At 39.3% G+C, this 18,096-nt stretch overlaps 1 protein-coding gene across 1 annotated transcript in view; it reads left to right on the forward strand.

Annotated features, from left to right (window-relative positions):
- Positions 1 to 9,590, forward strand: part of LOC128860669 (brain-specific homeobox protein) — a 66,944-nt gene extending 57,354 nt beyond the window's left edge. Inside the window, exon 4 of the mRNA XM_054098325.1 lies at positions 9,383 to 9,590. Within this exon, the coding sequence (XP_053954300.1) occupies positions 9,383 to 9,586 (204 nt within the window). The 3' untranslated portion in view covers positions 9,587 to 9,590. The remainder of the gene's footprint in view (positions 1 to 9,382) is intronic.
- The last annotated feature ends 8,506 nt before the right edge of the window (positions 9,591 to 18,096 follow it).

An 18,096-nucleotide genomic window follows, 5' to 3' on the forward strand; every position in this document is an offset into this window, starting at 1 on the left:
TGCTCTCTGAGAGGCTGTTAACCGCTGGTGGGAGCGGCGACGAGCAAATCAGAATCAGGGCCAAGCAGGGATGTCCCCAAGGGGGTGTTCTTTCTCCGCTGCTGTGGTGCTTCGTCGTAGACTCCCTATTAGCGGAGATGCAGGATCTCGGCTTTCACGTCCAAGCATATGCGGACGACGTCTGTGCGCTATCATCGGATAAATCCTTAAGGAGGCTTTGCACGAAAGTGCAGAGGATTCTTGACAAAATCGATGATTGGTGCATGAGACAAGGTCTTTCCGTAAATCCGAACAAAACAACCATAGTCTTGTTTACGAGAAAACGGAAATTGGATGGACTCAGTCTTCCAACACTGAAAGGTGTGACACTTGGTCTTTCCAACGGAGTTAAATATCTAGGAGTAATCTTGGATAAGAAGCTGACCTGGGAGACACACGTTTCACTGAAGGTGAATCGTGCATTGAAGATTTTTCAACAATGCCGTAGAGCCTTTGGCAAAACTTGGGGTCTGAAACCTGCTGTGGTCCTATGGATATACACGGCACTTATCAGACCAATCATCACTTACGCTTCTTTTGTCTGGTGGCGACGGAGCATGGTTAAGTCCACAATCCGGGAACTATACAGGCTGCAAAGAAGTGTATGTTTATGCATCACGGGTGCCATGAGTACAACCTCTGGTGATGCCCTAAATGCTATGCTTAATTTGCTCCCCCTGGATCTTAAGATACAACAGGAAGCAATAAAAGCAATGTGTAGACTCCATAAATATGGTTTCTGGCACGAAGATGGAACTTCGGGACACAGAGAAATCTTTAAGTTGCTGTCGGAGCAGTATTCGCTGTTTTTGGCACCTAAAGATGACCTGATATCCACAGTTTCATTCGGAAGGAAATTTGATGTCAGATTGCGTGAGCAATGGAGCAATCCAGAATGCATGCAGGGAGGTTTGACGGATATTTTCTTTATCGATGGGTCCAAGACTGAAATAGGGTCTGGAGCCGGATGATACTTAAACGATAGTAATAAGTATCACTATGCTATGGGGGGAATGGCAACTGTTTTCCAAACAGAAGTTTTTGCCATCCTAAAAGTAGCCGAATGGATAATCGAGAGGAGATGGAGCGGGAAACAGATTGGAGTCTTCAGTGACAGTCAGGCTGCATTGAAGGCCCTGGAGAACGCGAAGCGAACCTCGAAGATTGTTCAAGAATGTAAGAAGAAGCTTAATTCTGTCGCAAGACAAAGCAGGCTTGTACTTATATGGGTTCCGGGACACTCCGGTGTTCAAGGAAACGAAATTGCCGACGAATTGGCCAACCGTGGATCAGCGGTGCCCCCACAGGGGCCAGAGCCAATAATCGGAATCAGTCCCGCGGGAATCAAGAATTGGATCAACGATTATGTAGGCAATCTACATAAAGAGCGATGCTCCGGTCTAGAACGCTGCAGAACTACAAAGTGTTTTGTGACAAGTCCGAACAGAAAACTGTCAAACTTTCAACTAAAACTCAGAAGGAAAGACATTCGGTTGATGGTCGGCATCATTACAGGACACAACCCATGGGGTCAGCATATGACCACCATTGGAATCATCGAGGACCCGGTATGTCTGTCATGCTTGGAGGAGGCGTATAGCACTGAGCACTTTCTCTGTGAGTGTCCTGCCTTTGCTAGAGCGCGACTACGGGTATTGGGTTCCGATGTCATGGGAATGAGTAATATTCGTTCTCTAAAACTGGAGGATATTTACAGATTTGCCAAAGAATCTGGAAAATTCTCACAGGACTAACTATCTCTATCGCTGTCTCTATTCTTTCCTATCTCTTTCTCTCATACTTTTCTCCCTCCCTCCTTGACTATCTACCCCCTTTCCAGAGCTTTAAATACAATGGGCTTTTTAGCCTGAGTGTTTTAGGAGCCACCAAATCTCCTGGTGCTCCTTGGCTCGACCTCTTCAAATTCAAATTCAATGCTGTAAATAACCGTTAAACAAGTTAATAACGAGGCTGTGGCAACAAAATGGTGCGTAAGCGCTAGTTGAATTCTGGATGGATCAGTACTTCAACCGACCAACGACCAACCAACCTGGTGGAAATTGTGATTTATTTACTAAAGGAATACTTTTAAAGTAGTAATTTTGCTGTTTGAAAGTAAAAATAAGTTCGAGGAAAAATAAAACTTTACTGTAGTTTTCGCTATGTAAAGTTCAAATTTGAATTTTATCATTTTCGCTCTTTTTTATGGTTCGACATGTTCCGCTTGTTTCAAGACTTAGCAATCGCATATTAAGATAGCGACAAAAAAAGGTAAGGGAACTAAGTAGCACCAACATAATTCCAGGCTTACCAGACTCCATTCATTTTTCACTTTTTTTTGGATGAGGTAAATTCTATTTAATAAATATTTGTGTTCAAACCACCGCAATCAGCTCGAATAAGGCCCAAACATTTGGTTTTTCTTTGTTTCCAACGCCAATTTTCAGAAGTTAAAGCCCTTCAAAACAGCTTTATTTCACATTGAGGTTTTTGATCAGTGTCTGTATCCAAATTTCTTCACTTAACTGCTCCACTAGCCCTATTGCCATTCATTTAGACATTCATCAATTTTTACAACCAATTTTTCAGCTTAATAACTGCATGATTGAACTTCCACGGTTCTGGCGTTCATAAACCCAACTTAACTGTCATTTTATTGAACATCAACTAAGGCGAAAAATTTATTTCTATCACCTACTGAGTAACTTTCAGTTAAAAATTAGTCAACTGCTGTCAATCCTTAGGTTTTTGCATGGAGTTTATAACTTAAAACCGTAATAAATCAGTCAAAAGTAAACTGCCATATTTATGTACGTACAGGTATGAAGTCTCTCTTATGTAGTTGAAGCACAAATATATAGGCATTTGCATGCATGCGTGGACATGTACGAATGTATGGGTGCTTGAATAAAATTTATTGCCTATATCAAGCAAAATAACCTTTTCGAGCGCAGCTAACAGCGTTTGGCCATACATTTACGTATGCGTGCCTGTGCATAGGAGGCACAAATAAAGGATCAGCTTATTTAGAATTCGATTTTGGTGCTGCCAAATTTAAAAAAGCCGCATGATTCCTATGGACACCTACGGATAGGAGCGCCGTATATTCTGAAATATTTCGTTATATATCTGCATGCGTGCACGATCTCATAAACTGCACGAGTCTTAAATAATAAAACTTGGAATAGTCGTGTATACCTGCGAAATAAAGCAACAATGGCTTTAATACAGACACACACGTTGGCTTATTCTCGTGCCCAATGATAGTTCATCTATGATATTTGCATCGCTTTTTATGTGAAATATGTGTGCACACACACACATTTATATACATCTTTGGGGCAGTTTATATTTACACCACAAAGGGGGGTACAGTTATAAATTTAAATTTTTTATTGGGTCCTTTTGCGGCACATCTTTTTTTATGTGCCTGTCGCTTTCAAGTGAATTTACATTTATATATGCAACAACAACAACACTATTGGTGGCATTGCCCAAACACCACCTGACGGCAACATGTCAGCCATTTCGTTTGTGTTGACTGATTTCTCATCGTTATACCCGGTTTGTTTGCCGCGCATGCGCTCGGCTCATAACAAATGTAACGAAAAAGGCAGCAATATTTTGACTTTATTTTTTACGCCCTTTAGCATACCATGGCGACCACCACCACCAAAAAGCAATAAATATGTGAATGTCTCAGTCGTTTGGTGTTTTTTGTTTTTGTTTTGGTTTCCGTCGGCCTTATGTTTTTAGCCATCTCGATTGTGCCAGGTATTCACCCAATGCCTTTTATGCTGTCCATGTGGTCCTTCTTCTCGTCCCGCTTTTGTGTGCGTGGGCCATAAATCTATCGAAATTCGGCTTGATTTGGCTCGAATGGCAGCGGCGCAGCAAATTGATTGCACCCGGCGACAATGTTTGATTGACTTTGACGAGTTACTGTCATAAAATGCCTTGGACCGGTTGCGCAATTGAGTGTCCAAATGGTTATAAATAGAAACGAACTTGAATTTATGTATGTGCATACACACACATACAGCAACGAGTGTATCGATGTATGTATAACGTATTTTCTTCGTATTTTAGTGTTTGACCCTTTCATGCAGTTTTTATCTCTTGAATTTCTGAACTTCGCATGGCCAATCGATTCAGTAGAATTATATTAGGAATATATGAATATATGTGTAAGTATATATATAGGTGCATATAATATAAACATGAGGTTATTTATGCTGCATGCCTATAAAGTTTCTAAGGATCTATTCACTTCACCATAAATTTAGATATGTAACATAGTTTAATCGCAGGCCTAAATACTACAGATTCAGCAGATATTCTAAACATTTTGCGCTTCTTTAGCAAACTCAATGATTGACTTTAGGGAGAAGATAAAAAACGTAGTCTAGAGCTCTCCCTTCAGCCTTAATACAATGGGCTAAACAACGGCGGAGAGCCTCCATAAACTTCGTAAAAAGAGACAGCCAACCCAGTCTAACCTAACTAAATTGGGAGAATATTTACATAAAGGGTCATCCCCAAAACGGCTTCCATATTTTAAAACAAAACAACAAAAAAAAAACTATCTGGTTTCACTATTTTTATTGAAAATACGGCGCTTAACAATTATATGTGGAAAATGGAATCATTTATTGTCCACCATGAGCACATTTACAGGTAAAATCCGCCAAAGAGTTCATGAATGCCTAATTGTTGGGAACGTCGAGATGTCGATGCTGTCGTTTAGGTTGATCAGCAACACTTTGCGCCACAGCAGCGATATTCACAGAGCATTAAACAGAACGCCCCTTTTTTAGGCTACCAGTTCTTCTTCTATTGTCAAAGAACCAGTTTCTTCAAATTTTTTCACCACTCTTTGAATTGTCGACTCCATCGGGTGATTATTTCTATGAATTTTGCGATATATTCTTCTGCAAGATTCACTATTTTATTATAAGTTTCAATAATTTTAACGCGTTGTTCTATAGAGTAAAAATGTACATCTGCCTACTTGACAAACGTCAAAGGTAACATAAAAAAGCTACTGTCTAGGAATTATTCACTACTGGCATCTAGGCATCACTTTTGGAATACCCTTTGCTTATGTGATCACAAAAACACTTATCATTTATGGAAAATTTATAACTTTTCTGCTGCAGAGTCTCAGGCCAGTGGACCACTTTGCGATCACGTGCAGATGAAGTCGCAGTCTGCAGTGACTTGTGAGAATGCCCGTGAGCATGCTCAGTTTATCCTTCGGGATGGTTATGAGTTCTTTAAACCTCTTTTGATTATACCACGACAGTAAGAATTTCGCCTGGTGCAGCCCCATAATTTGGTGCCAGTTAACTTCCTTTAGCCTTGGCTCTTCACTCATAAGCTTCTTCTTGATGGTGTGCTGCCCCATAGCAAGGAAGAACTCGGATCCTGTTAATGGAGAGACCGCAGCCTCTCTCGCCTATGTGTTCGCTACTTCTTTCCCGGTTATACCCCTAGGTCCTGGGACCCAGCTTAGTCGGATGCGATTGTGTGTTCGTAGTAGATTCAGTTTCTCGACACACTCAAGAATCAGTGAGGTCTTAGTTTCACAGCAGAATAAAGCTTTAAGTGCCGCCTGACTGTTACTCAGAATGGCAATCCGCTCATTCCGAAAATTTCTGTTTAAGTTTATCTTTGTACATAGACAGATGGTATACGTCTCCGCTTGGAAGATGCGTCGAAAACTACCCATGCGCACTGAGCGCGTGCTTCTGAGGCCCTATATGCCAGTGTCTATACCTTCTGGTGTGTTCGAGCCATCTGTGTACCAGTGCAGGGTACACACCCAAATGCATTACTTAGATCCTCAACAAATCCCCATACATTTTCATCTTCTTCGCCAAGGTACGACAAATTTGTAAAGGGATTATTATTTCTGGCTCTTTCAGCTTTCTGCGATTTCTCCATAATTGCAGGGGACTCTCACTCTTTCTGCGTAGGCCATTATATAATCCGTTAACAACTCGATGCTGTAAATAACTATTTTCTATCCAGCCGGTGGAGCTTCTGCAAGCATTTCATGCTCCACGTGTATGTTTTCTACGAGTGTTTCCAACTGAGACCTGCATCTTTGAGGACAATTTGACATATTTGATTTTAGTCTGGCATAAAACTTAGCGAAGCTGCTCATAGCGAAGAACTATAGAAACATTGTGAAATCCCTTAAACTGTGGGCACCATTGCTATGTTCACTCGCCCAGCCAAGGCTGCGAATTGGCAACAGCCAAGGTCCCGAACAATAGCCATGCAACCTGTGTGTAATTAGCTATTGAAACACATTTATTTCATAATTTACAACTTCATTTGCACGTTTGCGTAATTATTATATGCAGCATTATGCGCAAATAAAAATGTAATTAATTTCCTTTATGATGGCAACAAAATATGTGCCAAGTAACTTTGGCTGAGATTCAGCGGTGGATATGCACTTGAATGTATGCGTGTATGTGTACAAAGGTGCGTGTGAAGAAGCTGCAAAGTGTATTGAATACAATTTTTTCTATATGGCTTACTCATACATACGTACATACATACAAACATTTTCGTTCAACGAACAAATGTTGCCAGTAAACCAGTACTCAGCCCACAGCAGCTTGCGAGATGCCACGAAAATAATGATGCAGCAGATATACGCAAAAACAACGCTCTTGGAAGGCAACACACCATTAGATGGCATCATTAAGGATGCTTTTCATGGTCATTATTTTGTGGCAACAGCTGTGGCCAAAAATCTCCAAGCAGACATACACAGGCAGAGATACCACAGATACAAATGAATTGTGGCTGCGTCTGCATGTAGTTGTAGTATAATTTAGCGTCTGGTGCTTCAGGCTTCGACTACGAAGCTTTTTCACTATTTTCACATAAATATGTGGGCATGCATTTATGCGCATTTTTGCGAGTGATTATGTATGTCTTTGGTAAGCATTGCTAGTGGCGAAGGCTTCACTAAAATGCCGAAAGTGTCCTCCTTCTACTATTTCTGTAGTGAATATGTTGCTGTGATTTCAAACTTCATATTCGTTCACATATTATATATATTTACATTCTGTTATCTATCTCACTGCCCTGCCTGTATTATCGTACGTGTGCCTTCTTTTCTATCAACCGTTGCGCAGTTCCATTACTGCAGGCACGTCCCGCCAAACGGCGAGTGTAAATTTTTTAGGCTTGGCGTCTGTATGTTGACCAGACAGACAGTCTGGCAGAAATTTCGTTCATGGGAGTGTAAATAAATATCCGTAGTGAGCGCATCGCAGCCAACAACAACTGTGCACTGTTTAAAAACAAAGAAATCGGAATAATAACCTGGAATATAAAAACTCAGATTTACTTTACGTACGAAGGGCGTTTGAAATGTGCGTGCAAAGTCAGAGATATGGCATTACTGGCGCGTGTCGAAGTTGTGTTTAGTTAGCAACATCTCTTGAAAGAAAAAAACACAAAGTTTCAGCCCGATCGGTATATTTCTCTGTCTTTGGCATTCGTTTGAATCGAGGAAGTCGAGTTAATATTATTTTCAATCACGACCGGGCACCAGCTCACGCCTCAGCAGTTGTGGTCGAAAAATTAAAGGAAACAAGGTTCCAACTCGTTTCACATCCCCCCATATTCTTCAGTCTTGGATCTCTCGAATCTCCGGGCTACTATTTGTTCCCCATTTCGAAGAAATGAAAAAAGTGAATGCTGAAACGAAAGGAAAACGAAAAGAAGGGATCAACAAACTAGAACAGCGTTGGACGAAGTATATAAGCCTAAAAGGAAACTATGTCGAGAAATAAGAAAAGGTTTAGCCCAAACAATTATGTAGTTTTATTTTTGCACGAACTTTTTAAACGACCCTTGTATATATAAAATCAGCATTTGCGCGTTGCAAACACTGTTTTGTGTACCCGAATTTTCATTCCAAAAATAAAGGTTCTCTGTGCACCAAAACTCACCCACAACTTTAAAAACTTGAAAAGTAATTAACCGTTGCATTGTAACCACATCACAACAGGCAACAGATGGCGGCCATAAACTCGAAAACAACAAGGCAGCAAGCCAACAGTCAATGGGCAGAGTTGACTCAGAATTTGGAATTGGCTTGCGGCAACACAACTGCTGCCGCCGGCTAATGATGCGAGGGCACTGAATTGTCTTGCACAAAAGTGTGTTAATGACCGCCAAAAGTGGACACCAGGAAAACGGCTACCAAAATCTCACACACCTACATATGCAATACAATACATGCCACACTTGGCATGACGAAAATTGGATATGCCTTTGGTTGTCCTTTGGTTAGCAAATTATGTCGTCATCGCCGTCATTGGGAACGCTCAATGAGCTCGAAAACGTGCTGCAAACAATGCTTGAGTAACTGTTGTTCAGCTCATTGTGACTGCCACAAAAACTTACGCACAGCCGTAGTTTGCATTACACAATGAGACATGATTTTCAAGCAAGCTAGATTTCGGGCGCTCCGGCAGTTGAGTCTTCCATTCGTATTCGTGTAGTTGGCAACATATGCTGCATGCCACACTATTAAGGTCGCCAGTGATGTTGCTGCTGCTGTGGTTGTTGCTGCCGCTGCTCTGCAAAGTGAAGCCTCTTCCTTCATAGCCACAGCGCAACCAAAGTTGTTAGTCATGGTTTCGGCTAAGCCTTGCTGGGCGTGCTTTTTTCCTCCAACACCCTGCTTTGTTTTTCTATAGCGCATTTTGGGCGGTTGGTGCTTTATTTTGTCTTAATTGAGGGTTAACCGGCGTTGATTATGCTGCTTATGGGGTGGTGACTATGCCTGCCGCAAGGCCAACTGCGCCACTTGTGCTGCCTAGAAGCACCTCAAAAAACACGCTGGCTGCTGCCAACCTCGTCATGGCCTTGTGTTGTACACCAGGGCGTTCTTCTGTCAATACTTATGTGTTTTTATCCGCCTTAATTCCTGCACCGACTTAATGACTTTACACATGTTACCAACATTGACGTCGTCAACGACTTTCGCATCAGCCTGTGTAGGAAGAAGTGAACTGGGGTGCGGTGACGTGCTCATAAAGTTTGTCAATGTCGTTTTGTGGCATTAAAGTTGAAAGTTGATTTAGAAGGTCGACATTTCGTTTCAACGCTGCCATTGCCCACTTTAAATTAGACAAATTGCAAAGTTTAGATATTCCACTTCCGAATTCAGCGAAAAGCACCTTTCTTGTAGTTCTGCCGTAACCCATTTCACATACCCTTGTAATTAAGTTAAAATTAAATTTTATCCTCCTCACCTCCGTTTTTAATGCTTACTAATTTCACAACGCTTTTTCTCTTCTATTTGCAGGTCTGGTTCCAAAACCGGCGCACCAAATGGCGCAAGAAACATGCAGCTGAAATGGCCACCGCTAAACGGAAACAGGATATTATGGGTGGGGGTGAGCCGGACGGAGACTGCAGCGAAACAATGGACAGTGACAATGAAAGCCTGGATATGGGCGAGAATCCGGCGCAAAGCAAACGTTGTCGTATGGGTGATAATTACCGTTAGACTCTCTCACCATTCATGTGACATGCTGAGAATATAGTATGTTGCGCAGAGTTGGCTGGTCTGAGGCAGATCGCTTTGTATTCCTCTTGAGTGAAACGCGAAAGAAAGAAGAAAAAATATTAATTATTAACTAAGTAGTTATAAAAAGGTTTAATTATTTCCCAACAATTACGTACCGACGGCACGCGGTGATAACCCACAATTACTGAGTTTTAAGCAGTCTTTTGAAGGCTTGCTAGGTTGGGCTTGAATATTTTGTATAATGAGTAGTTTGTGTTTTGATTAAGTTTTTGTTCCCTGCTCTGTAAATTTTAAAGTTTTTTGCATCACAACGCAATTGTAAATATTTGTGCGTACTTTAAAACTACTTTTTAAATTGTAAATTGTGTATTTGTATAGCTAATTAGCATAAAGGGGTAAGCGTTTCAATTTTATTGACTTGACTTTAAAATTGCAAAGGCAAACAATTTAATTATATTAAATGAAAGTAAAGCGGCTTAGCAGTTAGTATAGTAAATAAATTATGCGTAAGTAAAATCGATAGCAACAGACAAAAATGGCTCAAAATAATTAAACTACTTCAAAGCCGTCTTCTTTTGGAACTTTGGCATTGATCTCATTTCAATAGCAAATATAATTATTTCACTAAAAACTTATTATCCGAATTAGTCCGCCAGAAATGTATAATTCCGAACAGAAATTTTTAATTTGAAATTTAAATTATTTCACAGTTTTGCCAGAGATTACAACAAGCCCGAAAAATAGTATTTTATTAAAAACAAAAAACTGAATTTATGCCTTAGTATTTTTGTATGTAAAAACACAGCACTTTTTGTGCTCTCTCACACTCTGAGTTGTCTATTTTTACTATTTTTTTACGGTGTACATTTCTTTATTTTAATATTTGAAGCTAAGAACAATTGAATTTTATGTATATTTAAATTTAATAAATCCACGCATACATGTAACTACTAAAAGTAATTAAAATTTAATCAATAAAAACTAAAAATTATGTATTTAATGCGAATACACGTAAAGAAATGAATGAATAAATAAATAAAATATGCATATGAATATAATTAATTTTTTGTTTCAATTACACAGTTCAAAAATTTTAGCCATCACGAACAAGCGCTAATAGTTGTTAAAGAGAATATCTCCAGGATCAACTTTGCCGCTGGACTAGCCAGAGGCTCTGAATTTTTTACGGAGGGTTACAGTTTTAAAATTTAGAGCGAAAGTGTGATCATCTTCACTGTTAGCTCAACGACCCGGTCCGCGTCTTGCCATGTCGTAACATTAGTATCCAGCTCGATTCATTCCTTGCTTGAGTTCTCCAACAACGTATCCAAATAGCTCAGCGCCCCTACTGGCGCAGATCCTACTGGCGTAGATCTTCTTCGGTGGGAATTCTTCGCCTGCCCTTATAATGTGAACAGCCCATCGTAGACAGTTAAACTTAATGGTCGTGACTGTACCCAGGTGGTTATATAGTCTTTGAAGATCGTGATTGAATCGTACGATAAATTGCTCTTTTCAATGGTTTTCCAATAACGCATCGGTTCACGGCAGGTGTTCTTTCATCAATTTCAGTCTTAATGTTGTTCTTGTGTCGATTTTGACACCGAGATATTTCAATTCCTTAATTATTTCGAGGCACCTATTTTGAGACTTTGGCCAATGTTTTGCACTGCTTGTCCTTGAGGTGAAGACATCATTGACTTCGTCTTGTCTGTTCTAACATAAGTGATGATCCCATTCTTCTTGCCGCTCTATAGATTTTGATAAGGGCTTCTTTAAGGCCAGCAAGAGAGGTCGCTTAATGTACAGATGTTTAAAACGGGTTCAAATATAATTTCTGCCCTCAGACTTTTATAATAGAATTAAGCGTCGAGTTTTTTGTAGCACATTTTAACCTTCTACCTAAATAGGTAGTTTTGACGCTTTCTCAAAACAGATGTAAGAAAAGTCCATTGAAAAGGCAGTTGGAGGGTTAAATTGTTCCACAAAAATTTAAAGCAGACTATTTTATTGGCGGTCGCCGAAAACGAAAATCTCTTATGGGTAAAGATGAGTGGGCAAGATCAGCATTATCATGATATTGGCATTACAGTCCGGTTGGTCTCCCTTTCTCGCTTCTTTTGGTTTTGCATCTAAAACGCTCATTCTTAGGACGGGTCCCTACCAACGTAATCTTTCTGACTTTATAAACCACGTTACATTTTCGTCCCGCGATTAAAACACTGAGTTCGTGGTTATACTGTATACGATATATACCGTCTTCTAATCGTATAGGGCCGAATATTTTCCTAATAACTTTTCTTTCAAATCGCATTAGCAAATTTACGCCATCAGCACAGCGTTGGTTAATAGAAAAAAAAGCAGTAAATATCATGACGTGATGGACCATTTTAAAGACCAGATTCATATGCAGCGCGAAAAAATACACAAGAAATATACCGGACTGTTCTTGTAACTGACTCTCGCAGGACTGTGTTTTTAAAATATTTCGTATTAGATATCGAGAAATCGAACACTTTTAGCACTTCGTTCTTAGCTTGAACACAACAGATTTAGTTTCATGACGGCTTTATACATTGATGTGAGAGTTTCCTACCACCATTACTTTAAAATAGTTTCAAAATCGCTGTCATCTTAAAAAACTAGAAAGATCACTGCTCAATCAGTACTGAATGTCGAATTTCGAGTGCGTGAGTTGCTCACTGCGTAACGCAGCTTAAGGACTACAATTTTCATATATATACATATATATATCTGGCACGTACACCCTTTTTGGGTGTGACCGAGCTCCTCCTCATTTTTGTGGTGCGCTATTATATATTGTGTGGGCTATTAGAAAACACGTTTTCTTAATTTTGATCTTTCACCGAGATTCGAACCGACGTTCTCTCTCTGAATTACGAAGGCGACCACGGCGGCCGCCAAGAAATAGAATTTCATAGGCTATTTAATTATATCAGTTGTAGGAAGCTACAAACTTATTTGAAATAATTTTTCAAAACAAACTACTTTTGAGTTTTTACTCGTATATAATTTTAAGATATGAATGTTTCTTGAATTTTGATTTTGATAGAAGTTAAAAAATATTAGCGAACAATACCTGTAAAGCTCTAAAGATATGTGATATTTAAACTATATCCGCAGGTGTAGCAAAAAAGTGAGAGCCGATAATAGCACGACAGCTGAGGAGAAGGTGCTGAGATGATTCCACCTCACTCTCCAGAAAGCTGCTGCATGGATACCTAAAGGATAATGTCCGGTTAGAATACCCACAGTCACAATCTTAGAGCTGCGGGTTTGTTAATCTTAGAAGTTTTCTCAAGCAACTTAGATATAAATATATACCCGTGACTGCACAATGCTCGCGACTTTGCACGTTGCTCGATGAATTTTATCAGTAACTTTAAGCGATTAACGCAAATGTAATTAGCCATCGTAGGGGGTCATCCTCCTCTAACTCAAAATCCCCCTTCTCTTTTCACGGTTCTATTATTTCACCTCTGTTTTTCTCTGTATGGTGTTACAAAGGACGAGTTTAATTCAATTGGGCTTCTGCATAGGCAGCTATTTAGCCTAGCCTAACCTAAGGGGTGATACCACTCAAGTAACTGAAGAAATTCTACCTTTTGCTGATTTATTTTGGTAGTATGGAAAAAATATCAGAATTTCTTCCCAAAAGATTTCTTTAATACACATTGAAGTATGAAAATGATGTTCTTCTTAATATTCTCATGCAAAATAGCGGAGGCAGATCAAATCGTTATCTTTTTGAAACTTCTTCACGGGCAGAGGGATTCCTCAAACAAGCATTTTTATAATCTGTATGCCATTGCATTTGGAAAAAATAGAAAGTTTTTTAAACTCAATTTCGTAGAAAATATTTCGATTTCTAACCAAAAAGTGAGTGGAAAACTTAACGGTATAAAGAAGAATAACGAGTAGCTCTGAAATACTACAGCAATCTCTGCAGGACGAAAATAGGGTAGTAGGTAGAGTTACAAGTTATGATTCCATTTAATTGAAATCAAATTGACATTTTTTGCCAGGAATTGATGCGTCTTAATAATTACTTTTCAAGTAAATAAATAAAATATGAATAAATACTTTGAGTATTGATTTTCTATTATTCATAAGCCAGCTCATGTATTATAGCTTTTCGGTTTCATGTACATGAGTTCAATTGATTAGAATCCTCAAATACAGATGCATAAAAAATGCATATTTACACAACTCACTCTTCCTACGCATTAGTCATTTCCTCTGGACATGCTCGCCGCATATCGCCCTCAATTACCACGAACATGCTAATGGTGTGGATATTTGAAAGTCTCAAATTAAACAGTAGTTCGAGGTAATGAAAACAGTAGACTTCGGAAAGAAAGACACCGGGTCTGGTTGCTGTACGTGTGTCCAGCTGATGAGCCATTAGCCAAATACTTCAAAAAGGAAAGCAAAGCAAAAAAACGTTCAAAAATAAAGAAGCAAATGCGCGCATACGCAACCATTAGCGTTTCGCCCATTGTTAGTACAGCGGACGCGCGTTCGTTGCGCTCAACTATAGAATGATTAATGTCCATCAAAGACGCGCGAACAGGCATTAACAACAGGTACTGCCAAAAGGCAATAATCACAGCAACTCTATAGTAGTACTATGGCAGCAGCGACATGAGTAATCTTAGCTGCTTCAGTTGCTGGGCTCAAACTGCTAACCAATAGTTTTTAACTACAAGCAAATGCCCAGAACACTAGGAGCAGAGATCGTTTTCTCTTTTTAATAGTTGTGCACATGTGTATGTGTGCTGCAAAGCTAACATAAGTACATACATATTTACATATATGCCGCTTTGTGAGGCACTCTGTACGACACTGACGAAATGTCTTTAAATGACGTATTCACGTATTCATGTGCGTGTAGAGTGAAATGTATGGTTAGCCTATACGTCACTCATTCTTTCACTTATTGCTCAACGGTGCTTAGGTATTAATATTACTATTATTATTAATATTTTTTGGGTGTTTTTTTTTTGAAGAAAATGCTTTCAATCAACTTTGGTGGCACTCACTTGTGAGATTTTCAGACCCTTCCTCCGTTCTTTTTTGACATAACTGCTGTTTGACAGGCGTAACCAAACGTCATGCGCATTAATAATTCGATGATTATGTTTGTTATTATTATTATTGATTATTGCTGCTGAATCTCCTACTTACAGCCTACAACCGGTTGTACCTTTAGAGAATTCATGACAAAGTTATCGATTATACTCTCATGCATACATGCACATTTATATATTTATTGTTGTATGCATAACCACTATGTAGGTGTAAATGTTTGTATGTATGCCGTAGTATTTTATTTTCTTCATTTGCCATTCCAAACGCACTTCATTCATTACAATTCATTTCATTCATTCTTCTCTGCGCATTCAATGCTCGAAAAAAACTATTCATTCATTGACTGCCTTCGTTCTTTCATTACTTCACTTGATTGACATTCAATCAATCTACAGTCGGTGTTCGAGATTTATACACCTTCAGTTCTGTCCACTCTTTGGAAAATCCCTTCGCACCTCGTTGCTGTGGTTGTTCAATTTCTTTCTTTTTAAGGATTACCTCGCCTTTGGTTGCTTTTGTTCCGAATTCTTTCTTTTTCTTTTTGCTTGTCTTAATCCTTTTGACTTTTTCTAAGCAGATTTCCGGTCTTTAATGGTTGATACTAGCATTTGAAGGATTTGTAAGTGAAGCAGGTCTGACGGATTAGTCAACTTTGCAGTTTTGTCGTGAAGCAAAGTTGATGGCCAGTGTGTTTTGAATATCATAAATAAAAAATAATTTTTAAAATGAAGAAGAAGAAGATGTGAGAAGAGTGATTTATGTTTTTAGTCTAAAGCTTCCTTCTCGTCTAAGCGAAGTGCTCACTAGTTCAAGTTTTATCGCAAGGACACCGTCGTTGTCGCAGCTGAAGAAAATTGTGATTTCTTGCGAGAGTGGAAAGTGAATTTATAGCCTGGTTTCGGCCTAGTATACGAGGGTTGAACGCATGATGAGCTGTAGTTCGATATTTTTATCGAAAAGTTTGGTATTTCTTAGCATAAATTTACATACCATGTTTTTACTTACGAGTCTTATTTGTTCCTCTTTCAATGAGTTCAAAAATTTCGTGAAAATTTTCGTGCGATTATTTACTATGATTTTTGAAGTATTAGGTGCGCAACAAAGTTCTCGCTGGTTTTTTGATGAAAATACAACTTTATTCTGAAAACTTTCTTACTTTTCCCCATCTTTCTGGTAGATCTCGTTAACCTTCGCGGTAAAACTATTCATCTTTTGAGGCTATCCACGGATCAAGCAATTTTTTGATGTCTTCATATGAATAGAACTGCTGGTCAGCTAGACCATGTGCTATCGATCGGAACAGGTGATGATCGGACGGCGCAATATCTGGAAAATATGGCGGGTGGGGTAGGATTTCCCATTTCAGTGTTTAAAGGTAGGTTTTAACGGGTTTGGCAACGTGAGACCGATCGTTGTCATGCTGTAGAATCGCTTTTTCATGCCTTTCAGCTCAATCACATCAGTTGAAGCCAATACCGATCCCCAGTTATGGTTTTGCTTGGTTTTAATAGTTCAAATTAAATAAAAATGATTATTCGACCGAGGCGACGACGTAGAAGCATGACCGGGCAGTCCCCATGATTTTCTTTTCTCTGGATTGCTGTAATGAATCCATTTTTCATCACCTGTCACGATGCGTTGAAGAAAACCCTTCCTTTTTTGCGGCTGGAGCAGTTGTTCACAGGCGAAAAAACGACGTTCAACATCCGTTGGTTTTAACTCATAAGGAACTCAAGTCCCCTGTGTCTGAATTATTTCTAAAGCGTGCAACCGCTTGGAAGTAGATTGGCGGGTAACTCCTAATACTGAAGCAAGCCCTTCTTGCGTTTGGCACGGGTCCTCATTGAGCAATACCTCCAATTCAGCGTCTTCGAAGGTTTTTGGCCTTCCTTTACGCGGACGGTCGTCAACATTAAAATCACCGTCTTTGAAGCGACGGAACCAATCTCGGCACGTTGTTTCACTTAAAGCAACATCTACATAAACTTTTTGTAGCTCCCGATGCGCTTCAGCCGCCGTTTTTTTGAATGAAGGAGGAAAATCAACACTTCCCGCAAATCACAATTATTCGGCACAAAATCAGACATTTTCACAAAACCGAAAGTATATAATACCAAAACAAAATTCCTAATGTGTCGAAGCAATTTGTTTACCATATGTCTAAGCTGGGCTTATGACGTTTAGGTTACGTTAGAATCGACTAGCACCACTGCTGGCGGCATCTATTGACAACTTAGGAACTTAGTTGCGCACCTAATAGATTATCGATATAAGATATAAGATGTATTTTTTCGACTTTTGGCATTAAATCACCACACTTAGCTATTGTGAAACGGTAGTAAAACGAATTCCAACGTGGCCGTCGATCCTTACTGGATGAATTTCGTGAAGGCCGTCCAAAAACAGTTGTCGGGCCAACTCAACATCTGCGTTAAGAACATCTTCAATTACAAGCAGGAAAAGGATTGGGGGCAGAATGTAATCCTGCCGGACCCCGGTCAGCACGTGAACGGATTCCGATAATTTCCCTTTATGGAGGACGTTTAAAAGGGCTACAAGTTTAACTGGTACTGCTCTCCTGCGTATAGCGGTTCAGATACACTCCCTATTTACGCTATCGCTTTTTTAAAATCGATGAACAGCAAGTGAAATTTGGACTTACTATATACTCGGTGCATTGTTCTAAAATAATAGATAAATCGGCTGATTTAGAAAGAACCGCTTCAGCAGAGAACATGGGCTTTACACTGCTGTAAACTGTACCAAGATAATGACCCTAAGCATAAATCCCAAATTTTACGAGAATGGCTGTTTTATAATTGCCCAACCGTTATTGCTACCGCTCCCCAATCACCCAATCTAAGCCCTATAGTCTATATATTTAAGAATAATTCAAATTTAGGATCATACAATAAAAATCCCGAATATTAAAGTTACCCACTGTAATTAGATTCAATGATCTTTAATATCTGTGGGAAATAACATAGCAGTGGAAAATGCTCGAAATCATTACCAAGCTAAATATAAAATTCCCATTACTCGCACGTTCTGTTCATTAAATCGTGGAAAAAAATGCCATATCAAATGGCGGAACTTGAAGATTATCAAGTGAAATTTTAGTACACTTTTAAAAGCAATTAATCCAATTCTCGAAATTATAGAGCACGTTGCGCATGCGCAAATCGCATAATAGACGCACCAAGGAAACCATAACAAATCGTTTGTAATGCTCTAAAAATATGTAATCTTTTCATTCCACTCAGTTTTACTGCCGCAACGTGCCGTTCCGATGATTTTGCACAATTTTAATTTGGCACTATCTGTAGCCTAATGTAGGCAGGATGAAGCGTTTTCTAATACCTATTTCCTGTGTTTCC

Source organism: Anastrepha ludens, chromosome 4, assembly GCF_028408465.1.
Source record: "Anastrepha ludens isolate Willacy chromosome 4, idAnaLude1.1, whole genome shotgun sequence".
NCBI lineage: Eukaryota > Metazoa > Arthropoda > Insecta > Diptera > Tephritidae > Anastrepha > Anastrepha ludens.